The sequence below is a fragment of the Xenopus tropicalis genome, chromosome 7 (genome assembly GCF_000004195.4).
Source record: "Xenopus tropicalis strain Nigerian chromosome 7, UCB_Xtro_10.0, whole genome shotgun sequence".
NCBI classification, from domain to species: domain Eukaryota; kingdom Metazoa; phylum Chordata; class Amphibia; order Anura; family Pipidae; genus Xenopus; species Xenopus tropicalis.
The window spans coordinates 16,383,166-16,409,176 of record NC_030683.2 but is presented as its reverse complement, the minus strand read 5'-3'; the positions used below and the strand labels follow the sequence as shown (position 1 = coordinate 16,409,176).

Here is a 26,011-nt window from a genome sequence, read left to right as displayed (position 1 = left end):
TGACTTACAGATAAATAGAAAGTGGACTCCTAGGCCATGGTACAAAAGACTGCACATTGTAATGCTCTACTTATGCTTATCTTAACTGGGCCTTACACTATAAGAGCCGGACGAGCGAATCTAGTCCTCATATCGGTGGGCATATCAGGGGAAAGTGATTGGATCACATTGATGGGGAAACTGTAAGGGGGGGGGGGGAGACTGCATTAACAAACTGATGGGAAAATCAACCCTGCCCAATCCACCTGGCTGATTTTTGGCCAGATCAGGCTGAAGAGCCTGAATGGACAGTCTAAATGTGCTCGTGTATGGGCATCATAATATAGATGATAAACTACAGGGCTAGCCGTCTGAGCAACACTTAATATCAAGTGCCTTCTATCTTATTGTACCCCTGAAAGCTGGAAAACCAGCACCTCAGGGGGCAGCAGTGGAATTACCAAAAAGTGAGTATTCAGTTCTGTGTAAACAAAGTCCCTTTGTGCTGAGCCCAATCCCCCCAAGGAAATAACCCCGGCATTTACATTGCTGTATTCTATACTGGACATCCACGTGCATTTCAGTAGTTTTGGGGTTTTTTTTTTTTGAGGTTTATATCTATTGACACAGACACACCTTCGAGATAGATCAGATAGATAGGTCCATCCATCCATCCATCCATCTTAATTGGTTTTATATAGCCAAAACATTTCACATCTACTTAGCAACATGACTAACCTTGGTCCCCAATCATTCTAACTTATTGGGAACTATGTTACTTCACTGGTTGATCCTTTTAAGCAGCATAATAGGATCAGCCAATAGAGTAGGGTTATATTTCTAAGATAGATGCAGGTTGTTAATGGCTGTATGTCACCATTAGTTGGAAAGATATTCCCAATATGTTACAATGATATTGGGATCCAGCTTACATAAGAAGCCTAAATATTGTGAGCTGGGCAACACTAATAGACCAGCAACCGGCTCGGTATTGGGTTATTATACCAACCTATAGTTTCTATAAGGGATGTTCATGATAAAAAAATGATATTTGAAAAGGTGGCCATACACCTTAAGATCCGCTCGCTTGGCCATGTCGCCAGGCGAGCGGATCTTCTTCCGATATCCCCATCTACGGGTGGGCAATATCGGGAGAATACAGGCTAATTCGATCATTTGGCCCTGGGGCCAAACAATCAAATTATAATGACGGGCAAAGGCGGTCCCTGATCTGCCTGATCGAGATCTGGCCGATTTCAGGCAGGCCCGGCGGTAGTCCCTACACACAGGCCGATTAGCTACCGAATCAGTCTAAGGGACCATTATCGGCAGCTAGAATTAGCCCATGTACGGGGACCTTAACAATCACTTGAGATGTTTTCCTGTTTTATCCAAATTTCTTTTGTAACCCAAGTATTTTCTTTACTGGAGGGGAAGACAAAATACCAGCCAGGCAATGTAGGAATGGCATCTCAGGCTGGAACCCTCCCAGTCTACAGTGGTTTCTCCCTTGGGCAAACTGCACCCATCGTGACCCCCCTCCCGCTGAAATAGCAGGATTATGGCAGCATTACTATGTAATCCTATTGCACACAAAATAAGCAAAGTAAGGCATTATGGGCAATCCATGTAAACATCCTGAGAGATTTCTTTGCTTTACTTTTTTTGCACTGGTCGTTTCTTTTGCCTTACTTTGTGATTATTTTGTGTGTTTTAAGATTACATAGTCATGCTTATATAATCCTGCTGTTTAAGTCACATGTGAGGAACTGTGTCTGTCTGTGGTTTGTAGGCAGGCGGAGAGAAGCAAACCTGTCCCTATCCTCAGCTCTGTGTAATAGGGATTTGTGGGTTTAGGAAAAACTCAACCCGCAAAAACTTAATCCGCACCCAACAATAACCCACAAAATGTTGCCATTGCAGGACCCACACCCATATCATTCTGCTCTCTTTGCTACTTCATTGTGTGCTTTAGGTTCCAAGACAGGGAATTTATTGAGCAGAGGAAGGGGTGAACTTCCTCAGTTTGACCAGGGCCCAACCCAAACCCTCCATGGTCGCATACATTTCAGCCCTAACCTGCGGAGCCGCTTCTATCTGCCTTTCTACAAAACCAGGTGTAACTGTGGTCTTTTGAGCATTTTGTAAAGCAATAAGTTATTTAAACTACCCTGTCACAAGGTATCTATACCTGATAATTGGGGTACACCCCCAAAACGTAATGACAGGACGAGCAGTTCGGCTGAAATCCTTCCAGTCTACAAAGTGATTGGTGGATAACTTTCCAGTCACTGCTAAGAGACACTGGGAGGCATTGAAAGATATTTGGTCTGAACTTCACTTTACACCAGGGATCCCCAACCTTTTTTTACCTGTGAGCCACACTCAAATGTAAAAAGAGTTGGGGAGCAACACAAGCCTATAAAATGTACCTGGGTTGCCAAATAAGGGCTGTGATTGGCTATTTAATAGCCCCTATATGGACTGGCCGCCTATAGGAGGCTCTGTTTGGCAGTACAACTGGTTTTTATGGAACCAAAACTTGCCCCCAATCCAGGAATTCAAAAACAAGCACCTGCTTTGAAGCCACTGGGAGCAACGTCCAAGGGGTTGGAGAGCAACATGTTGCTCACAAGCCACTGGTTGGGGATCACTGCTTTACACTTTTTTCACTTTACTACAAGAAAGCCTTGGCGATCAGGTGACAAGTATATACTACCAGCTGATTGGTTGCTAGAGGTTACTAGACTTGGTACATACTTTGGCTTTTTTATTCCACTCATCAGCCTAACCCAGCAGTTATGGGGTAAACACATTATGTTTGTCCTTTGACCCTACATAAATGACACAGTTGTAGCTCAGTGTTTTTTAATTAAAAATTATATTGGTTTTATTGACAATTACATTTTGTACAAAAATATATATTATATATAGTAAAAAAGATTTTATAGAACTCTATATAAATAATATAAAAATATAATATAAAATATAAAAAGGTAGATTTTATTATAAAAATATAATATAAAAAGAAGATTTAATATAAAAATATAATATAAAAAGGTAGATTTTCTAAAAAATATAATAATATAAAAAGTGGTTTTAATATAAAAATCTATCAAAAGGTAGATTTTATTAAAAAAATATAATATAAAAAGATTTAATATAAAAATATAATATAAAAAGGTAGATTTTCTAAAAAAAAATATAATATAAAAAGTGGTTTTAATATAAAAATCTATCAAAAGGTAGATTTTATTAAAAAAATATAATATAAAAAGGTAGATTTTCTAAAAAAATATAATATAAAAAGTGGTTTTAATATAAAAATATATCAAAACGTAGATTTTATTAAAAAATATAATATAAAAAGTGGTTTTAATATAAAAATATATCAAAACGTAGATTTTATTAAAAAAATATAATATAAAAGTGGTTTTAATATAAAAATATATCAAAACGTAGATTTTATTAAAAAAATATAATATAAAAAGGTAGATTTTCTAAAAAATATAATATAAAAAGTGGTTTTAATATAAAAATCTATCAAAAGGTAGATTTTATTAAAAAAATATAATATAAAAAGTAGATTTAATATAAAAATATATCAAAAGGTAGATTTTATTAAAAAAATATAATATAAAAAGTGGTTTTAATATAAAAAATATATCAAAACGTAGATTTTATTAAAAAAATATAATATAAAAAGTGGTTTTAATATAAAAAATATATCAAAAGTTAGATTTTATTAAAAAAATATAATATAAAAAGTAGATTTATTATAAAAATAATATAAAAAGTTAGATTTTCTAAAAAAAATATAATATAAAAAGTGGTTTTAATATAAAAATATATCAAAACGTAGATTTTATTAAAAAAATATAATATCAAAAGTAGATTTAATATAAAAAGGTAGATTTTCTAAAAAAATATAATATAAAAATAAAATATAAAAAGGTAGATTTTCTAAAAAAATATAATATAAAAATAAAATATAAAAAGGTAGATTTTCTTAAAAAAATATAATATAATATAAAAAGGTAGATTTTCTTAAAAAAAATATAATATAAAAAGTAGATTTAATATAAAAATATATCAAAAGGTAGATTTTATTAAAAAAATATAATATAAAAATAAAATATAAAAAGGTAGATTTTCTAAAAAAATATAATATAAAAATAAAATATAAAAAGGTAGATTTTCTTAAAAAAATATAATATAATATAAAAAGGTAGATTTTCTATAAAAATATAATATAAAAAGTACATTTCATATAAAAATATAATATAAAAAGTACATTTCATATAAAAATATAATATAGAAAGTAGATTTTTTTTCTTCAGAGCAAGGGGTTACAAAGGTAGGTTTGTAACATTGTACTTCTTTTGCCTGTTCTGGGCTGAGCTCATTGATTTGGTTTCTCTGGTTCAGATCTTGGCTACTGTACGGTATGCCATGATGAACCTTAAGACAAATCACTTTCGTCAATCCACCTTTGGACTTCTTCCTCTGCCTCTTCTGGGCTGAGCTCATTGTATCGTTTTGTCTGATAGCATTCTGTCCTATACAGCTGCAATAGAAATGGGAACAGACCTATATTTACTAACTCGCTGTTGATAAAACATACATCATGTAATATCTTTGTCTCTGCTGCTCTGCACTCTATATAAATATCTGTACTATACTACTGGGACAAGAAGCAGGTACAAATCGCTTACCGTTTCGTGATAGTCTTTCTTCATCAGACACTGTTTGCTCTTAAATGCACAGTAATTGGGAAACTTGTATCCTTCACTGTCACAGATCTATAAAACAGACCACGGATAAGGGGTAAGTAAAGCTGGCCATACACGGGCAGATCCGCTCACTTGGCGATGTCGCCAAGCGAGCGGATCTTCACCTGATATCCCCACCTACGGGTGGGCGATATTGGGGAGGCATGTAGGCGAATTCGATTGTTTGGCCCTGGGGCCAAACGATCGAATTCTACATGCGGCAATGGGGCATTCGGTTCGGGGACCGCATCAACGAGCTGGTGCGGCCCCCGATCCGACTGGATTTTCTAACCTGGCTGATCGATATCTGGCCAATTTCAGGCCAGATATCGGTCAGCCAGGCCTCTCGGTTCTGCCCCTACACGAGCCAATAAGCTGCTGAATCGGTCCAAGGGACCCATATCGGCAGCTATAATTGGCCCGTGTATGGGGACCTTAACTCAGTGAGTAATGGGAAGAGGGAAATTTAAGATAAGGAATCCACACGTAGGGAGAATGTAGGGAATAAACCTATCTCGTGTTATCTATGAATATATTTCCAGCTTAATCTCTCCTTACCTGCTGTGGTAAGTCTCCTCTGTGATATGCAGCATATTCTGCACCAAGCCATTTGGCCACTCTAAAATCTTGACAGCCGTGCATAGCCAGACGACTGCACCAGAAGCTAGAATGACGGCCCCGGAATTCAGAAAATCCAGGGAACCTTCTAGTCTTCACAACTGGAATCTATGCAGGAAGAATATAGAAAGTGAGTCAACTATACAATGGATGTGTTTGTTTTACTTTTTATTGCCCTGTGATTTATTGGCACCCACAGTAGTGAGCTGTGTGAGCCCGAGCAGTGTGCCTTGGCTCACTGCCACCCCCCAAACAACAATCTGTTCATTAATGTAAATGATGGCAGTATACTGTGCCCCCTCCTGTGCCACACTTCCATGCCAGGCAGTGCCCTTGTTATTTCCACACCACCTTAATAATCCCTATCACCCCCCCCCCCCCCCCCCCAGCAGTCACCTATGTCTCACCATCCCCTTTTATTTTTTATAATCACCTCATTTGTTTGCTCTCTTCTCAGAGGTAGATCTGGAGAGATGTAAAGTTCAAAGTTCGGGTTCCCGCAGGGCACCCTCTGTAAATCTTTGTGCCCATTACATTGATCGATCTTCAAAGAACAGAAATCAGAGAGTGGGAATATCTTCACATGACAGCGGCCTAAGCTGTCGCATACCTAGAAGCCATTTGCAATAATAAGGTTAGTAAGCGCCACCACAAGTGGAAAGACAATAAAGCCAAAAGAATCAGTCATGTATTTATAATAAGTTTGTTCAATTAATATTGTAAGATCATTACCATATCATCATCTCTGAATCCGTGAGCTTCGTCATCCAACTTTTTCCACTGTTGAATAAGTGGAGCAGGTGGAATACAAGCTCCGGAGAAAAGTGCTTCACATAACGATTTATTGACTTCAGGATCATTCAGTGAATTCAGGCTACGAGAAAGAGGGAGAATATTACTGATGTTGGCAGCTATCCTGGCACAACTGGCTATGCCTATATAATATAAATAATAAAGCAATCTGTATTTGCTAAATCAGGGGTGGCCAGACTTTTGACCGGAAGTGCGGCGTGAATGCATACATACGTGACGCAGCATATGTACGCATTCACGGAGCACTTCCACATCCCTGGCTTGATCGCGGTCCACCAGAAATCCACAGGGGATCAACTAGTGTACTGCGATCGACGTATTGGCCACCCCTGTGCTAAATGATAAATAAGATTTCATTATATTAGACTTTAACGAGAGTTAAAATCGACTTAACCAATACATGTTCTTTGACATTAAGTGGGTGTGGAAGGTGCTTCTCCATACACCCGCCTGTGCTCTATGCTACACTTCAGAACAGAACCAGTTTCTTACCTTAAATTCAATTCAATTGTTTTTGGAGATCCTTCAGTCTTTGGTATTTCTGTTGTGACTGTCGTTGTTGATATATCTTCTGTAGTTTCCTGAATATCCTCATTTGCCATTGGATAGGATTTTAGGTTCACAGGATTTCTTAGACCTGGACTCACGCCAGTCATATTAAAAATACTCTTAACCAGCATTTTAATTTTGTTCTTGAGATCTGGTAACAATTTGTACTCAGATTCCTGGTCCGAACTGGTCCCTTGTGTGCTATCTGCATAGGGTGGAGCTGTGACTGTACTGAGTGCTGTAGAGGTCTCATCAGGTTTGGATTCTGATGAAGTCCTATAAGCTACTGAGACATCGGCTTCTTTTGCCTTGTGCACATCTACATTCATCTCAGAAACCTGAACCACCTGATCTGCTTTAGAATCTTGGTAGTTCAGTGTTGCCATTTTGCTAATTGGCGCTTCAGTAACTTGGCTCTTAAATTCTTGCTCCATCTTGGAATTGCCAAAAGAAGAATCCGTAGGTTGACTGACCACTTCTAAGGTCTTACTGGATTCGAATGGACCAGTAAATGTTATTTGGTCACCAGAAGTAAAGGAACTGGTAACAAATTCACGAGCTGCACATAGAGAAATTATATAATTTAATTACCAGACTGAAAAACAGATGCAAATGGTTTAGACATAATTCCTTATTTGCGTACAGCCTAAAGGTGGCCATACACCTTCAGATCCGCTCGCTTGGCGATGTCACTAAGCGAGCGGATCTTCTCCCGATATCCTCCACCTACGGGTGGGCGATATCGGGAGAAACAACAGCACTGGCACTCAGGAGCTGCATACGGGACTAGCCCTTTAGGTATCTTTATTACGGAAATGCATTTCTGTAATAAAGATACCTAAAGGGCTAGTCCCGTATGCAGCTCCTGAGTGCCAGTGCTGTTGTTTCTATTTGGAATATTTGGGAGGGTGCCGATCCCTCCAGCAGTGTGCACCGAGCGGTGAAGTTTTTTGGAGAGCTGAGGGTGTGCGAAAAAAGGTTGAATCCAGGCTACGACCCACGCAACGAGCCGATGTGGTCCCCGATCCGATTTTTTAACCTGCCCGATCAATAGCTGGCCAATTTCAGGCCAGATATCGGTTGGGCAGGCCCGTCGGTAATGCCCATACACGGGCTGATTAGCTGCCGAATCAGTCTAAGGGACCAATATCGGCAGCTAGAATCGGCCCGTGTATGGGGACCTTTAGTCTGAGACATCAAGATTCAGTTATTTCATTGTGTGGGTTTAGTGAACAACTTCTAAATTCAGAGAAGTCATGGTTTAAGTTGAGGCTACTCCGCCAAGCATTTGTAAAACATTGTCCCAGATTTACATTTAAACTGTTTTTAAATGTGTAATTTTTCTGGAAAAAAATTGAGTTTTGTCAATATTTGAAATATGCTCAGTATTTTGGCCCTGGGGAATGTGCTTAACAAATACCAACGTAAAGCGGCTTTTCACACTATTAAATTAATGCTATAGTAATGCGTGCCATTGACTGTGATACTGTGGTGATAACTTACAAGTGGGAGGTCACAGAGTAACATTTATTTATTCCAAAATCTGCCTTTTATTTTACAATTTCAAACGTAATGTTAAAACCAAAATAAGGCTTCATTATATTTCAGCAGAAAGTCTATTAACCAACATGCTGGTCACACAATAAGGCCCTTGGTATTCTAACACTAACACTATTTGACCTATTTGCCAAGTACTTACCTGTTGTTGAAACAGCTTGTGTTACCTGGTGATTATTCCCCATGGGATGCTTGCATGGCATCCTCTGAAAAAGAAAGAGATGGTGTAAGCAAAGTGGAGGGGATAAAACATGAGGAGAAAGGAATATAGTGAGAAAGAAGACAAAATATATGCTATACGGGTATAGAGAAGTTAAGGAAAGTAAAAGGAAAGAGACACTACAAAACAAAACAATAGGGGGGCTAATTACACAAGGTAAAAGATCGAAGAAGGTAGAAGTTGACTCATTGCCGTCACAATAAGCCCCACCGCCCTATGATCAAAACATTTTCCCATAGACGTCAACTAAACCATGTCATTAGTGTGATAATGGTCCAATCCAGGCATTTTGAGACCCTATTTAATTTCACAATTTAGTGTGAATAGTCATTAGGTTGAAAAAATTCCAGGTATCAGTTATATAGAAAGAAACGTGTCAGAACAGAACACTGAAGAAAATGGGCGCACTGTATTGAAATAAGTGCAAAACTTTCTTTACATGAGTCAAAAAAAAGGACAGAGTCTGACTTGTTTAGAGCCTACGGGACAGGATCATTATCATCCTAATGGCATGGGGTTACGTGACATCTCTGTTTGCCCCAACACCCGCTTTTCTTACCTTTGCATAGTAAAGTTTATTCGAGCATCGAAACTTGGCAAATTGGCAGAAGGATTTGAAATGATGAAAGAATATGAAATCTGTACACACGGTTCCTGGGGAATACAAATATAGATTAGTTCAGTGTTTTTCAACCTTTTTTGGGCAAAGGCACACTTGTTTCATGAAAAAAATCACGAGGCACACCACCATTAGAAAATGTTAAAAAATTTAACTCTGTGCCCAGCAGCAGTGCCCCCCTAGTACACTGGTGCCCAGCAGCAGTGCCCCCCTAGTACATTGGTGCCAAGAGCAGTGCCCCCCTAGTACATTGGTGCCCAGCAGCAGTGCCCCCCTAGTACATTGGTGCCAAGAGCAGTGCCCCCCTAGTACATTGGTGCCAAGAGCAGTGCCCCCCTAGTACATTGGTGCCCAGCAGCAGTGCCCCCCTAGTACATTGGTGCCAAGAGCAGTGCCCCCCTAGTACATTGGTGCCCAGCAGCAGTGCCCCCCAGTACATTGGTGCCAAGAGCCAGCCCCCCTAGTACACTGGTGCCCAGCAGCAGTGCCCCCCTAGTACATTGGTGCCAAGAGCAGTGCCCCCCTAGTACATTGGTGCCCAGCAGCAGTGCCCCCCTAGTACATTGGTGCCAAGAGCAGTGCCCCCCTAGTACATTGGTGCCCAGCAGCAGTGCCCCCCAGTACATTGGTGCCAAGAGCCAGCCCCCCTAGTACATTGGTGCCCAGCAGCAGTGCCCCCATAAGTCAGTGTGCCCCGTGGCCCCCCCTAATACATTGGTGCCCAGCAGCATTTTACTCTTCGGCGGCTTCAGCAGCATCTTCCCCTCACGCGCGCCGCCTCTGCACTTCTGCCTACACGCGACCGCACACAGGCCCTTTTATAAAGTTGCGCCCCGTGCGTACTGACGTCACCCGTACACACGGGGCGCAACCAATGACAGGGCCCGGATTTTTTTTTTAAAGTAAAAATTGCGGCCCTGCCTACGGCACACCAGGCAACATCTCGCGGCACACGGTTGAAAAACGCTGGATTAGTTACTTAATAATGACCTACGATGTTCCTAAGACTGCGGTCCCTTGATCAGTACTCTCTATTTTCTCTTTTCCCATTTCTGTAGCCACATTGATAATGTACCCCAATTATAACTCATTCATTTTGGAAATCTTTGAGCTGTTTATCTCCTCTTGCAAATTTGTGTCTTTATATGTCCCAAAAAATACATGCAAATATAATCTATGAAAAATAACCTTATCAATGGTTATACAAAGTGGTGGTATCAATTCATATCAGGGCTTAATAATATCACTTTTGTCACTTGTGCATTATAAAATCTAATGTAGTTAAAAAATAAAATATTTAGTTACGTTGCAATCCCATGACCTGTATATATATCGATCATGGGAAGCCAGCACTCACGTTTAAAGTGGGATACTTTGCCTGGGTGCAGTTGCCACAAGGATTCAAAAATGAATAATAACCGAAGTTCAGGAACTGCTCACACAGGACTTAAGATATATTATATCAATTTATTTAAGGTGAACATACAACTTGTCTGTTTACCTTAAATAATTTGGTATAATATATCTTAAGTCCTGTGTGAGCGATTCCTGAACTTCAGTTATTATATATATATATTTATTGCCATTGATCTGTGCTGTGACTTCTAATTGTAAAAGGGAGGTGTATTTGTTGGGAATTGCTCTCATCTGAGCCATAAAAATGCAATAAACACACAATAGCTTAAAATGCTACTATTCACATTACACTTACCTTTAGGGATAATTCCGTGGTTTTCTTTCAAATCAAAATCCTGGATTTTTGGGTGATCGCACCCATAAGCCATACGCTTCTTACATAAAGCTTTTGCCCTTAGTTTTGGCGTCAGGTGCTCAAAGAATTGCTCGTATTCTTGATCAGAAAGAGGGGATCCAGGCTTTGGGTTGGAAAATGTAGAGTGGGCAATGTGCCGCACCCTAACTGATGGAATAGTTGAAAATAAAATAAAAACGGCTGCAGGAAAACAAGAAGAAACAAAGAGATATTAATGATTTTGATCAATAGGCCCCACAGCATTGTTATAAAAGTCAGAGATACCAAATCTGTGGCTTTCCAGCTGCTATTGGTCTTCAACTTGTTAACTGGTCATAGGTCTCACATAAAAAAATTATTTTCCCTTTTACTAAGTAAATAATAATTAGTAATAATTACAACCCAGTCACAACGACTGTCCCTAGCAACCGTCTCCCAGGATAGCCACTGGGGGGAATTCACAAAAGTGGTGGCAAAATAAAAGCGGAGATAGATTTGTCGGTATTTATCACCTTATTCACAAACTCAATCTCCGCTTCTGTGAATCTGTCTTTTAAATGGACACTTTTACTTTTGTGCCTTGTACTTATGATTGTGCCCTTTACATAAGAGAGACCCTGCCTCTTTTAAAGGCCGATATGTGAGAACATATCATAAACTTCATAAACTAAAATTTCAGTTAATTTCTCATCTCTCAGTTAATGAATGCAGCAGCACATGAGTTATATCCAGTAGGCGTTGTCTTCTGTTAAAGGGGAAGTAAGACCTCCTGGAATTTTTCAAGTTTTAGTACCATCAGCAGGGTCGGACTGGGACGCCAGAGCACCCAGAAAAAACCCGGTGGGCCCCGGCAGCCCAGACCCAATCCTCGCCCCTGGTCTCCCTTTCCCTAGGGGAAAGAGGGGTCAGACTGGTGGTGGGGGCCCCTGCAGGGGGGTATGGAGGCTGCAGCTGGGGCCTATTGGGGGGCGCAGGGGCCCCAGAAGTGACACAGTGGCTAAAGGTGGTGGGCAACACTGCTGAGCAGCTCTGTATTTCTGGGTATGATATGGGGGCACAGACTGTGTCAGTGACATGTTGGGGAGGGGCTGTGTATTAGTACTAAAACTAAAAATTTGCCAGGGAGGTTTTACTTCCCCTTTAAATATTTTTTTTTTTACAATATATTCACTCAAAATTCTATTAATGCCTCATTCATTATGCTAAAACTAGCAGAATAATGCAAATGTGAGTTAAATTTTTTCATTTCTAAAATTGTGCATTTTGCACCTATTACTAAATTGTTAGATGGTATATATATACTGCTCAAAAACAAAAATGAGAAAATATAGTGTGATGGAGTAGAACATGGTACAATTTGCGTAAGCCCTCAGTCAAGGGCAGGAAGAGCCAATTAAACAGTTCAGAAGCAAACGAGACCATCAATAATTATCAAAGTAGTGTTAAGTAAAATTTAATTAATCATTTCTTAGGACAAAAAGAAGAGAGCAGCCAAATGCGTTTCGTGCCTTGTAGGGCACTTACTCATTATCGTACTTTGATAATTATTGATGGTCTCTTTTACTTCTGAACTGTTTAATTTTGCACCTATTGTTCTAGGGTTAGATGGAAACTTGTCCCCTGACAATAGGCTGATTTGGGAAAACAAAACAGAGCAGATAAGCTGAGACTTGATCTGACTCAGGGGAAAAAGTTTCACTGAGGTTTAATCCATTTTTATGGATACTGGGAAAAAATGTTGTTTAAAATGTTGTTTTTGTGTCATTTTTATGTCGTTTTAACGATATACAGGTATGGGACCCATTATCCAGAATGCTCAGGACCTGGGGTTTTCTGGATAAGGTGTCTTTCTGTAATTCAGATCTCCTACCTTAAATCTACTAAAAACATTATTTAAACAGTAATTAAACCCAATAGGATTGTTTTACCTATAAGGATTAATTATATCTCAGTTGGGATCAAGTACAGGTACTGTTTTATTATTACAGAGAAAAGGGAATCATTTAACCATTAAATAAACACAATAGGGCTGTTCTGCCCCCAATAAGGGGTAATTATATCTTAGTTGGGATCAAGTACAGGTACTGTTTTATTATTACAGAGAAAAGGGAATCATTTAACCATTAAATAAGGATTAATTATATCTCAGTTGGGATCAACTGAGATATACTGTACTGTACTGTTTTATTATTACAGAGAAAAGGGAATCATTTAACCATTAAATAAACACAATAGGGCTGTTCTGCCCCCAATAAGGGGTAATTATATCTTAGTTGGGATCAAGTACAGGTACTGTTTTATTATTACAGAGAAAAGGGAATCATTTAATCATGAAATAAACCCAATAGGGCTGTTCTGCCCCCAATAAGGGGTAATTATATCTTAGTTGGGATCAAGTACAGGTACTGTTTTATTATTACAGAGAAAAGGGAATCATTTAACCATTAAATAAACCCAATAGGGCTGTTCTACCCCCAATAAGGGGTAATTATATCTTAGTTGGGATCAAGTACAGGTACTGTTTTATTATTACAGAGAAAAGGGAATCATTTAACCATTAAATAAGGATTAATTATATCTCAGTTGGGATCAACTGAGATATACTGTACTGTACTGTACTGTTTTATTATTACAGAGAAAAGGGAATCATTTAACCATGAAATAAACCCAATAGGGCTGTTCTGCCCCCAATAAGGGGTAATTATATCTTAGTTGGGATCAAGTACACGTACTGTTTTATTTTTACAGAGAAAAGGGAATCATTTAACCATTAAATAAACCCAATAGGGCTGTTCTGCCCCCAATAAGGGGTAAATTTATTTCACGAAAAAATGAAAAGTAGCGATTGAGTCAGAATTTAGGCAGATTCTGTTTGTGATTATGGAGAAACTGTTTTACACCAGTTTTACCACCACTTCTGTGCTGCTGCTATCTGCATTTTTGTGAATTCCCCCATTGTCTTTAAAAAAGCTATCCCTGAAAACTGCATAGGTTTCCAATATGACCAACTCAGTAGAATATAATAATATCTGTGTTTATTTGAAATGGAATTCCTACTGATGCTATAAGTGTTGGCACTATAAACTAAATGGTGGCACAAGTATAATAACTGACGGGGCCTTATTTATCCGTGTTGAAAATATCTTTCCGTTACAGTGTTGTCAGTAGGGGGTTAAATCATAAAGGCAAGCATTCATTATAAAAAGTCTGAGATGCCAAAACTGTGACTTTCCAACTGCTACTGATTTGATTGACTGGTCATAGGCTGAACTTGCTAAATGTTGCATTTTCTCTAGAAAATTAAATTTGACCAGTAAAATATTAATAGGAATAAATAAAACAATCCCACCATACCTAGCAGTAGACCCAGTAAGGTCTGCAGTCTTGCCATGTTGATATTCAACTGAACTGAATTTGTGATCTCCCTAAGCACTTAGCCAGCATGATGACATCACAATGGCTGTCTCCTAGCAACTGTGTCTAAGGATTGTCATTGTTTGAAAATTGGTGATTGAGTCAGAATTCAGGCAGATTTGCTTGTAAATATGGAGAAAGTGTTTTATACCAGTTTTACCACCACTTTTACTAAAAAAAAAAAACAGCTATCTGCACTTCTGTGAATTCCCCTATTGTCTTTATAAAAGCTATCCCTGAAAACTGCATAGGTTTACAACATCACCAACTCAGTAGAATATAATAATATCTGTGTTTATTTGAAATGGAATTCCTACTGATGCTATGAGTATTGGCACTATAAACTAAATGGTGGCACAAGGGTAATAACTGACGGGCCTTATTTATCCATGTTGAAAATATCTTTCCGTTACAGTGTTGTCAGTAGGGGGTTAAATCATAAAGGCGAGCATTCATTATAAAAAGTCTGAGAAGCCAAAACTCTGACTTTCCAACTGCTACTGATTTGATTGACTGGTCATAGGCTGAACTTGCTAAATGTTGCATTTTCTCTAGAAAATTAAATTTGACCAGTTAAATATTAATAGGAATAAATAAAATAATCCCACCATACCTAGCAGTAGACCCAGTAAGGTCTGCAGTCTTGCCATGTTGATGTTCAACTGAACTGAATCTGTGATCTCACTAAGCACTTAGCCAGCATGATGACATCACATTGACTGTCACCTAGCAACCATGTCTAAAGATTGTCATTGTTTGGAAATAACTGTCCCTGAATACTACAGAGGTTTTCAATCTGATCAACTCAATAGAACATAGTAATGTCTGCAACGGTTTATTTAGGTCCGGTGCGGCCATAGGCAACAGTTCTAAATATGCCTGTAGGGACTCATAGGGTTAATATGCCCTTGTGGCTATAAACCCTACCATTTCCTATATCTTCTTGTTATTGGGCAAGGACCCATGGACCTAGTCTGATATTAGCATTCTGTGCCTTATTGGTATATAGTAGTGATCCCCAACCAGTGGCTCAGGGGCAACATGCTGCTCCCCAACCCCATGGATGTTGCTCTCAGTGCCCCCAAACCAGGGAGTTATTTTTTAATTCCTGACTTGGGGGCAAGTTTTGGTTGAATAAAAACAAGAGTTACTACCAAATAAAGCCTCCTGTAAGCCTGATAGGGTGCATAGAGGCCCCTAATAGCCAATCACAGCCCTTATTTGGCTCCTCCATGAACAAATAGGGGTTACATGCCCATAGGTTGTGCCTATGACGTCACATGCATCGTACACACTTCTGCAGAGCCCGCAACCCCATAGCTCAATCACGGAGGCTGGGGGGGGCATTTTTTTAAATAATAAAAGTAGGCGGGACAGCCTAGGCAGAGGCCCACAGGTGCCTTATTATAAATGTGCCCCGGAGTGCCTGTTTTGATATGAAATGGAATTCCTACTGTCACACTAAAGGCATTGGTGCTTAGAACTATAAATTACATACCATTACACTGTAAATAAAACTGACAGGGGCTTAGTTCAATGAAAATAATCAGAAAACCTTGCCTTATCTAGCAGAAAACACAGTAAAGTCTGCACATTTGCCTTTATACTGACACACGCCTATGTCCTTTAAAAAGAGGAATCACCCTTCAATCTTATTCAATCTCAAACTCCCACTAAGCTGAGGGGTTAACAATAAACATAAAACATAAACAACCTTTTTAAATAGAACCTCCAGTATACATGATAGGGACCACAATGGGCACATCAAACTGGAGGTATAATAGTTGCACAGTAGTTGCGCAAAAGGGGACATTTTACTATATAGATTCAGTCAAAGACCCTGATATTAATATAATTGCCAGTATGTTTAGGATTAAAGGTAATGTACAAGAGAAGAGGGTTTCCATAGCTACCGGTTCAGGCGCCATATTGGTTTGGCAAATGCTGAACCTCCTTATGTTGCACCAAGTTTTACAGACTGGTGAACACGGCTCTATTTATTATATGGATATTAATGGGAGTATACATACTTATGTATTTTTCATTGCACCACCAAATTAAAGTTTTTTTTTATTGCACAGAGTATATGGGTATTGTTTTAAAAGCATATTAGTTTGAATAATTAGCAAAGACAGACTTTTTGTGGGTAATGGGGCTTGCACAGACACAGTTGCATACATTTAGGTGAATCACATACAATAGAGGTAGGCGCAGTGCAGTGCTGTCGGGAATTGCCCGTATATTTCTGCAATGATGTTTGAATTCTGAAAAAGAATATACAAGCCATGCTTAAAATGCCACTTTGCACTCTGTGTGTAGGTAAGTGAATGTGCCCTACAGTCTGCCGGCCCTCACTAAAGTGCAACATCCTTCAGTCCTGAAAAGAACTCCCTTTGGGTTTCCAGAGCCCTTTCATAGGCTGCTTTCCCTTCCTTACTCTGATAAGAACGCACTTTGCTGCCCCAAGGGTTTCTTAGTTACTTCACACATCCCCTCAGGTATTAGAATCACTCCTCTCTGCCTGCCCTTCCCCTTTCCCTCAGGCCTTTCTGCCTTCCTGTCAGATCTCAGAGGTGGAAGCTCCTCCCACTCCCTACACAGAAACAGTACAGAGCAGATACATGGTGCTCCTCACAGAGTGAGCTGGCCAATATTTGGCCAATTATTAAAGGGCACGCCTGTTGTTAGGCCCCATATATGTGCCCAAAGGAACCAAGTAAGCACCTTATGTATGGGCGGCTCCCACTCCCTACACAGAAACAGCACAGAGCAGATACATGGTGCTCCTCACAGAGTGAGCTGGCCAATATTTGGCCAATTATTATTGGGCACGCCTGTTGTTAGGCCCCATATATGTGCCCAAAGGAACAAGTAAGCACCTCATGTATGGGCGGCTCCCACTCCCTACACAGAAACAGCACAGAGCAGATACATGGTGCTCCTCACAGAGTGAGTTGGCTAATATTTGGCCAATTATTATAGGGCACGCCTGTTGTTAGGCCCCATATATGTGCCCAAAGGAACAAGTAAGCACCTTATGTATGGGCGGCTCCCACTCCCTACACAGAAACAGCACAGAGCAGATACATGGTGCTCCTCACAGAGTGAGCTGGCCAATATTTGGCCAATTATTATTGGGCACGCCTGTTGTTAGGCCCCATATATGTGCCCAAAGGAACAAGTAAGCACCTCATGTATGGGCGGCTCCCACTCCCTACACAGAAACAGCACAGAGCAGATACATGGTGCTCCTCACAGAGTGAGTTGGCTAATATTTGGCCAATTATTATAGGGCACGCCTGTTGTTAGGCCCCATATATGTGCCCAAAGGAACCAAGTAAGCACCTTATGTATGGGCGGCTCCCACTCCCTACACAGAAACAGCACAGAGCAGATACATGGTGCTCCTCACAGAGTAAGTTGGCCAATATTTGGCCAATTATTATAGGGCACGCCTGTTGTAAGGCCCCATATATGTGCCCAAAGGAACCAAGTAAGCACCTTATGTATGGGCGGCTCCCACTCCCTACACAGAAACAGCACAGAGCAGATACATGGTGCTCCTCACAGAGTGAGTTGGCTAATATTTGGCCAATTATTATTGGGCACGCCTGTTGTTAGGCCCCATATATGTGCCCAAAGGAACCAAGTAAGCACCTTATATATGGGCGGCTTAATGCAGAGAATGGGATAGGTATCCCCAGCCTCCCTACATAATACTATGCCATACAGCTTTTTCTCCACAGCAGAGTAAGAGATGCCACCATGGATACCTGTTACAAAACAGGCGTGTCTTGGTCATACATTGTTCCGTCCCAGTCACATGCCAGTTCTGTATTGGCCACACCTCCTGACAGCGCTCTATGCTATTATTATTTTTTTGTAACTTAGATTTTTATTGGTATTTTATGCATATTAGTCATGACAGGCATTCAATAGGTCAATAATGGCGATATAACAATACAGTTATACAGATCTGGCAGGTTGACCAGAATATAGAACAGGCCTGTTAATTGGCAATTAGCAGCAATCATTAGCAATATAATGTAGAGTTAACAGTTGCAATTGCAAATAATAATGAAATCTATGCTATTATTATTAACATTTATTTATAAAGCACCAACATATCCCGCAGCGCTGTACAATAAGTGGGTTCCATACATTGGACATACAGAGTAACATATAAAGCAATCAATAACCGATACAAGAGGTGAATAGGGCCCTGCCCAAAAGAGCTTACAATCTACAAATACAGCAGCTTCTGAGGATTCCAGTGACACGTCTATGCATTTTAATGGCAGGGGTGGGTTGTGATTCAATCCGAGTGCACGTTATTTACAGTGGGTGCTTAGGGGAGGCAGGCAAGGGATCCTGGGGGAAGAAGCCATAGATACACTATTCTTGAAATGCCAGGTCCTATTTTAAAATCCAGTCCAGACCTAAAGGGAGGGGCCACAGGGAAACCACTAATTTGGACTCCCTACTGCCCTGATTATGTGTGCAGTGATAGGTATTAAATTGGCCTCATTGTGGAGATCTGCCCCATGTGTGCGTTGCTATTGGTATTTGCATGGTTATTTTGTTTATTTTAGATGTACTTTCCAAAGGCTGAGTTGAGCCCCCAGCCTCTGAGGGGCCCCTTGGTCAGAAAATATCTCTGGTAAAATCAGAAAATATTACGGCTCTTTTTTTGGTGGCATTGCAATTACAAATCTATAGCTGGCCATACACGTGGCGATCTCACGATGTTTCGTACGACCGTCGGTCGCACGAAACATCGTCAGATCCGCCACACACCATTCAGGGCTGAATCGGCAGGTAAGGAGGTAGAAACAATAGGATTTCTACCTCCTTCTGCCGATTCAGCTCTGAAGGGAGAATTTTGGTCAGGCGCCTTCTATGGCGCCCGATCAAAATTTTCTAACTTGGCCGATCGGCGAGCCGACCGATTTCAGCAGCTTCCTGCGATATCGGTCGGCTCGCTGACATGCCATACACGCACCGATTATCGTACGAAACGAGGTTTCGTACGATAATATCGGTGCGTGTATGGCCACCTTAAGTTTAGTCAGTACAAGGGACCCAAACACTGCTGCACTGCACTTTACACAGTTGTTGCTGGACTACAAATCCCAGTGTATTATAAAGGCATGCTAGGAGCTGGGAGCTGTAGTCCAACCACATCTAGGTTGTATTTTTAAACCAATTTTGCTCAATAAAAATGTTCCCAACTCTCCAGATCCAGCTGCTGCTCCATGTTCTTTGCGTTGCAAACATTTATAAAGCGCCAACATATCCCATAGCGCTGTACAATAAATGGATGCATACAATGAATATGCAGATTTACATACGAAACAACCTATAACCGATATAAGATGTAAAAATGGCAATTTCCAAATAGAAAATAAACAATGATGTAGCATTGAAAGTACAACTGTAACACCAAACCTACAGTAAGTTCAGTAACAACTTTGCTATTGGTCTTCATTATTATAGTTTTTTTTTATTATTTGCCTCTTTTTTCTACCTCTTTCTAGCTTTCAGGTGGGGGTCACTGACCCTGGCACACAAAAATCTATTGTTCTCCGAAGCAGCAATTTTATTGCTATTGTTACTTTTTACTACTTATTTTTCTATTCAGTCCTTCACCTTTTCATATTCCAGTTTCTCATTCAAATCACTGCCTGGTTGCTAGGGTTAATAAGACCTTGGCAACCAGATAGCTGCTGAAATACCAAACTGGAGAGCTGCCAAAAAAACCAACAAAAAAATAAAAAAGTTAGACCAGTTGCAAATTGTCTCAGAATATCACTGTCTATCACTGACTGTTAATACGAAGGTGAACCACCACTTTAATATTCCATAATCCTTAAAAAAAGAAAACATTTTAAATATAACACAATATTTATGGTTTAATAGGTGTTTATTAGTCTGTTTCAGTGTCAAAAGTACATTTTTGAGGCAGACAGCAGCAATAGATGCACCTCTGGGCAAGGCCCATATTTGTAAGGCTTTCAGTGGTCCACTTGTTTAAGTCTGTTATTGAATAATTATTTCTTATGTCTGTTGCTTTTTGGGGGGGACACACTGATGTTCTGACTGTTCATGTCTGAATGCTACCCCTTTTGTGGGTAACCCTTGCCCTTTAGTGGTAGTCTGGACGCCATTTATCAACAGGACCCATGACAGCATTGCTGCCCACACTGATGCTTGCCCTGGTAGGGGTATACAGACGGAGTTTGTATCTTTAAGAAAAATCATATTTGTTTATCCAACTCTGGACTAATTCCTCTGCCTCTTCCTCACTGAACTTGGTGTATTTTTGTTCCTGGAAACAACCGGTTCTGTACAGCTGCAACAGAAAGGGGAACGGGTACAGATTTACAGGCATGTTGTTGGTTTCATATTCTGTGAAAATGAATGTCTGTGTCTGCATGTGACGTTCAGGGGCTGGTTGGTCAGTGAGATACAAATCAGTGGGCTCAATGGCCTATGGCTAGGCAGTGTCTATACAAATACTCCATAGTGCAATTTATTGTACACTATAATTATTACTCTTTATTTATATAGAACTGACAAATGCTTTATAGAGTCTATGCATTATTAACAGTTCTGGGAACCAGTAGCAAAACAAGTCTGCCCTGGGCCCCCCACAAAAAAATCTTTAGAGGGGCCCAGAACTCTTACTAGGCACCCCAACCTGCCCACTGCCTGCCTGTGTCCCAGCCCGTCAGTGTCCCCCACTCCCTGCCCTCGGGTAAGAGTGCGGCTGGGGAGGGAGGATGTTTTAAACTATTTTCTTTAATTTCTTAACTATATAGGGAGCAGGCCCCACGGTGGGCCACCCTAGGCCCCACTACGACCATGGGGTCTGCTCCCTTTATAATTACGCCACTGCTGGGAACAGATCACTTACTTTTTGGTTATACTTTTTCATTAGGCACTGTCTGCTCTTGAATGCGCAGTATGTGGGATACATGGAATCTTCACTGTCACAGATCTGTGAATTAACCCAGAAAAAGAGGAAAATCAGTATCAGTACATAACATTTGAGATTTTTTTTACTGCATTTAGATTTGTACTCTGATCCACATGATAAATCTGGTCGGAACAGTTTGGAAAAAAGAAAGAAAGAAATCTAAAATCCTGTCTTTTATTACATATTAATCTGTGTCCAGCTTGATCTCGTCTTACCTGGTCTGGGAAGTCTCCCATCTGATAGGCAGCATACTCGGCACTAAGCCATCGGGACACGGCCAGATCCTGGCAGCCAGAGAGAGCTAGGCGAGCGCACCAAAATACAGAACTGTGACCTGAATACTCTGGGAGCCCAGCAAAAAATTCTGTGTCCGTCGTTGTAATCTGTACAGGAAGAAAAGTTAAAGTGTGTCGGCCACAAAATGGACATACCATCGGCATGTATCTTACTGTCACTTGCAATTTAGTGGCACTACCACCAGGCTGACACCCTAAGGAGTGGCCTAATCCCCTTACTGCCTTTAACCGCAGTACCCTGTGCACTGATACCCTTTTTTTAATTTTTCTGCCTCATTGTCACCTATGACAATTTCTGTGAGCAGACCTGTCAGTCTAGTGGTGGCTGAATGGACAAAAATAAATCATGTTCACTGGGTGATGACAATTTGTTAGACACCTCATTAAATAAAATGTTTAGATTTTTTACCCCAGGGCTGATCTGCTCTTTTGTAAAAAATACACTGCCACTGGGGCTCATTATACTCAGTTTTTCCAGTGAATCCTTGCCATAGGCCCACACCCCTATGCACTACAATATTATTTGGCAATTAGTGTCAAGATGGCAGCCTAACAAATAGCTGCACCTGGTGGATATGATTTCACTAAGGGTGCAGTGTTACTTTTACCCAGGGTCAGACTGGCCCAGCGGGGCACTGGAAAAAACCTGGAGGGGCCTTCTCCCCCTCACAATAACATTTTGCCGCAAAGAGTAAGTGTGTGTAACCTCTATTTCAGCTCAATAGCTGCTTTCCCAGAGTAGTACCAGTAGAACATGGGTTACACTGTACTCTCTCACCCAGAATGGGCCTTCGCTAAGTGGAAGAGGAAGGTGAGGGTGTTGTGCAACGACACCTCTCTTGCTGCTAAGCAGAAAACTGAAAACAGAGGGCGCCAGAGGTTCTTGCAAATGTGAGTGTGATACAGACTGACACTCCCCTGAGTACAGACTTGGCAGGAATCGTACTTCACCTCTGTGACACACCCTGTAGTGGATCCCCTCAGGGAATTCTCTATCCTGATTCCCTATCCACTGGGATCCCTACACTACAGGCAATATGGCCTGGGAGAGATACCTCCAAAACTGCCAGTCCAATGCTCAGACCTGCTCTTTCTAGCTCAGCCCTAACTGCCTTACACCCCTAGAGTGGTACTATAAAGGGAGCTAAACCTGCCTCTATCTAATGCCTCATTCACGGGGCCCTGTTCCCAGACTGTAACTAGGCCTGGGCCTTTGGCTCACAGCAGCCATCCCCACTGTCAGGTGGAAGCAAATAGGAAGTGCCACTCCTTTCCCAGCACTATACCAAAGTGAGGCAGGAAGTGGTCACCATACCTGCTAGCCAATAGCAAACATGTTAATGAACTCACTTAGATACATTCCCTTCTGAATGTGTAGGGATTTAAAACCATAGGGGCCATTTAACCCTATGGGTCCCTACATGTGTTACATGTAGGGTAGGGTAGGGGGCTGTAGCAACTCCAGACTGGGGTAGGGAGTAGACAGCCCCCAAATGGCAGCCCCAGTGGGCCCTGGACACCTCTGACACTGCTTTCACCTATAGTGAAGCTTTGTGTCACTGTCCCCAGTTTTTTTTATCTGTTATCTCCAACATAATTCCATGTCCATAAAAAAATGTTGTAGAACTCACTCTCCCCCTATGCAATAATCTGTACCTTCCTTATATTCAGTACCTCATATCCTGGAGTCCATGAGTCCAGGGGTATGGAAGGAGACAAGTAGGTTTTGTAGTTTCGGTTAGTGCAGGGCACCCTGAGCAAATCTTTAGATCCTTTACACTGTTCCACCTTCAGAGAACAAAATGCAGAGAATGGAAACATATCCATGTGCTGGCGGCCCCAACTGTCACACACCTTTAAAATAAATCAAAGCATTAATGCTAGTATAGGCTTAGTAGAAGTAGAAATTAAATTCCTGTAGTATTGTGTCTAATCAACTGAAATTTCAATCTAGAAGTGATATTCAAACAAATACATTTGGCAAAAACTGGCCTATAAATTAGTAAAATCTCGATTTTCACTCAACCGCAGCTCTTTGTGAAACAATGATGCCAACTTAAAACAGGAATAATTTGTGCCACTATTAAAGGACAAGGAAAAGTCACTTGTCAACATTTTGGCACCCCCAAGTGACTTTGCCTTTCCATGTCCTTTAAAAGCCTTCCCTGAGGGGGAGGAGGGTGACATTTTTGTATGGGGAGGCTACTAATAGATGGCTTTCCACAAAAAATCATATAACAAATATTGCATAAGCCCAATGTGTTTTGACCCTTATAGGGTCTTTATCAGGTGCAAATAAAATCAAACAGGAGCAGGAGTATGTCCTTAGAGCAGGGATGCCCAACCTTTTATACCTGTGAGCCGCATTCAAATAGAAAAAGTGTTGGTGAGCCACACCAGCATGAAAAAGTTCCTGGGGGTGCAAATAAGAGCTATAATGGCTATTTGGTAGCCCCTATGTGGACTGGCAGCCTACAGAAGGCTCTGTTTAGCTTTAGACTGGGTTTTATGCAACCAAAGCTTGCCTCCTAACCAGAAATTGAAAAATAAGCAGCTACTTTGAGGCCACTGGAAGCAACATCCGAGGGGTTGGAGAGCAATATGTTACTCACGAACCACTTGTTGGAGATCACTGCCTTAGAGACTGCAGTTAAAACGTTCCAGTGCTCACAGGGTCAGACTGGGCCAGCAGGGCACCAGGAAAAATCCTGATAGGCCCTGTTCCTCATTGACCCCACCAACCCAGATCCGATCCCCATCTTCTGCGGGGGCCCCATAAGGGGGTGTGGGGGCTTCATGGGTAGCAGCTTTGGAGTTGCCACTTCCAGTGTAAAGTACTATGGAAACAAACCACTGGAGTAGTGCTAAGCATCTCTAAATAAATGTAACCTTTTATTTCTCAGCTTTCCAATGGATTTCCAATGGATTTTTTGCTTCCATTTGAGAACTTATATATAAATATGCTTCCCAGTTAGGCTAGTAAATGCCAGTAAGAGCTCTGGAAAACACTATACATAATACTTTTGAAACAATATTTCTAAGGTAATTCTCATAGAACATTGTGGCTGTTATTAGTCACAATCAATACTTTTTCATGAAAACCTAGGGACAGCTATATGGAAATTAAAATGGAAGAGTCCAAATTTTATCACATGTATTCAAACTGACAGGAAAGCGTTTTCATTTATTTGCATTTGTAAATGTCAGAATTGAATTGACTGCTCCAAACATTACCATATTTCCGACTCCGAGTGATTTCTCCTCTAATTCTTTCCACTGCTGAATGATTGGAGGAGGTTCCATGCAGGAAAAAGAGAGAAGGATTTTACATAATGATTTAAAAACCTCAGGATCGTTCAGCGCTATTGCCCCTGGTGTTCCTGCTGCTGTGGTTTTTGGTGCTTTGGTAGGTATGATAGAGGCTTGAGTACTCTCTGTAGTATTTACTGTAGGATAGTGACTTGGGCTTTCATCATTTCTGAGAACCGGTTTCTTACCACTAAAGTTGAAGAAAGCTTTGATCAGCTTTTCAGTCTTAAAATCAAGATCCTGTGATAGTTTGCGCTCGGGTTCAGATGGAGTTATGAGTTCACTGATCACTGTGGAGGTTCCATCTGGCTTGGATTCTGATGGGAGGGATGACTGTGCTGAAGGCGATCTAGTAACATGTTCATGAACTGCCATGATATCAGCTTCTTTTATCTTCTGTGCTTCTGTTGTCTCTGATACCTCTGCTACTTTGGTGTCTGCTGGTCTGGGTTTTACTGTAGAAGCCTGAACAATCTGATTTGTTTCATAGTCATGGTGGTTGGGTGTTTCCATTTTTCTCCTTGGGTCTTCAGACACCAGACTCTTAAATCCCAGCTCCATGGTGGAATGTTCAGGGAAAGAAGTTGTTGGTTGACTAATTGTTGTTGGGCTCTCATCTGACTTGGATGGACCAAATGAAATATGGTCTCCTGAATGTGGCGATCTGTTGACAGACTGTTGAGCTGCATGGAAGGGCATAATATCATTTCATAAACACACAGGGCAGCAATTGCAAATTGTATCTGATGCAATGTAAAGAGCATTGCAAGCACTCTTCCTTCTGCCATTTGTATAGGGTTCCTCTATCCGTTGGTGATACTCAATACTTAAGGGCTGTGGCACACGAGGAAATTTGTCGCCTGCGTTTTTTCCCCCAGGCGCTTTGGTGACAAGTCGCCACGACAATACACACGAAGAGATTTCATGCGAGTTGAGCTCCAGGCGATCTGCTACCCATGGTACACTCATCAGTTACCCCCCCCCACATGTTTACTCAAGTCGCTCAGAAAAGGGTCTGTGTGCGATTTGAAACAGCAGACGATTTGAAGTAGCCTCGTATGTTTTGACGCTGGCGATTTCCATTGGTTTAGCATTGGCGTCTTGTCGTTCGTCTTTTCGCCAAATCGCTCTTTTAA

General features: G+C 40.8%; 3 protein-coding genes across 3 annotated transcripts; all 3 read right to left on the bottom strand.

Moving 5' to 3' along the window:
• Positions 1-4,301: 4,301 nt before the first annotated feature.
• Positions 4,302-5,749, bottom strand: LOC116412453 (acrosin-binding protein-like). Its single transcript, XM_031906690.1, has 3 exons — positions 5,310-5,749; positions 4,695-4,781; positions 4,302-4,546 (listed from the first exon to the last, which is right to left on the bottom strand). Exons 1-3 carry the CDS (start codon positions 5,391-5,393, stop codon positions 4,442-4,444), a joined length of 276 nt encoding a protein of 91 aa, XP_031762550.1. The 5' UTR covers positions 5,394-5,749; the 3' UTR covers positions 4,302-4,441.
• Positions 5,750-5,993: 244 nt separating this feature from the next.
• acrbpl (acrosin binding protein-like) lies at positions 5,994-11,471 on the bottom strand. The gene is made up of 6 exons (XM_031906689.1): positions 11,390-11,471; positions 10,839-11,078; positions 9,068-9,162; positions 8,431-8,494; positions 6,675-7,290; positions 5,994-6,243 (listed from the first exon to the last, which is right to left on the bottom strand). The coding sequence occupies exons 2-6, from the start codon at positions 10,909-10,911 to the stop codon at positions 6,081-6,083; spliced, it is 1,011 nt and encodes a 336-aa protein (XP_031762549.1). The 5' UTR covers positions 10,912-11,078; positions 11,390-11,471; the 3' UTR covers positions 5,994-6,080.
• Positions 11,472-20,195: 8,724 nt separating this feature from the next.
• LOC101735301 (acrosin-binding protein-like) lies at positions 20,196-25,765 on the bottom strand. Its single transcript, XM_031906785.1, has 5 exons — positions 24,801-25,765; positions 23,241-23,420; positions 21,486-21,653; positions 21,208-21,291; positions 20,196-20,643 (listed from the first exon to the last, which is right to left on the bottom strand). Exons 1-5 carry the CDS (start codon positions 25,572-25,574, stop codon positions 20,539-20,541), a joined length of 1,311 nt encoding a protein of 436 aa, XP_031762645.1. The 5' UTR covers positions 25,575-25,765; the 3' UTR covers positions 20,196-20,538.
• Between the last annotated feature and the right edge of the window lie 246 nt (positions 25,766-26,011).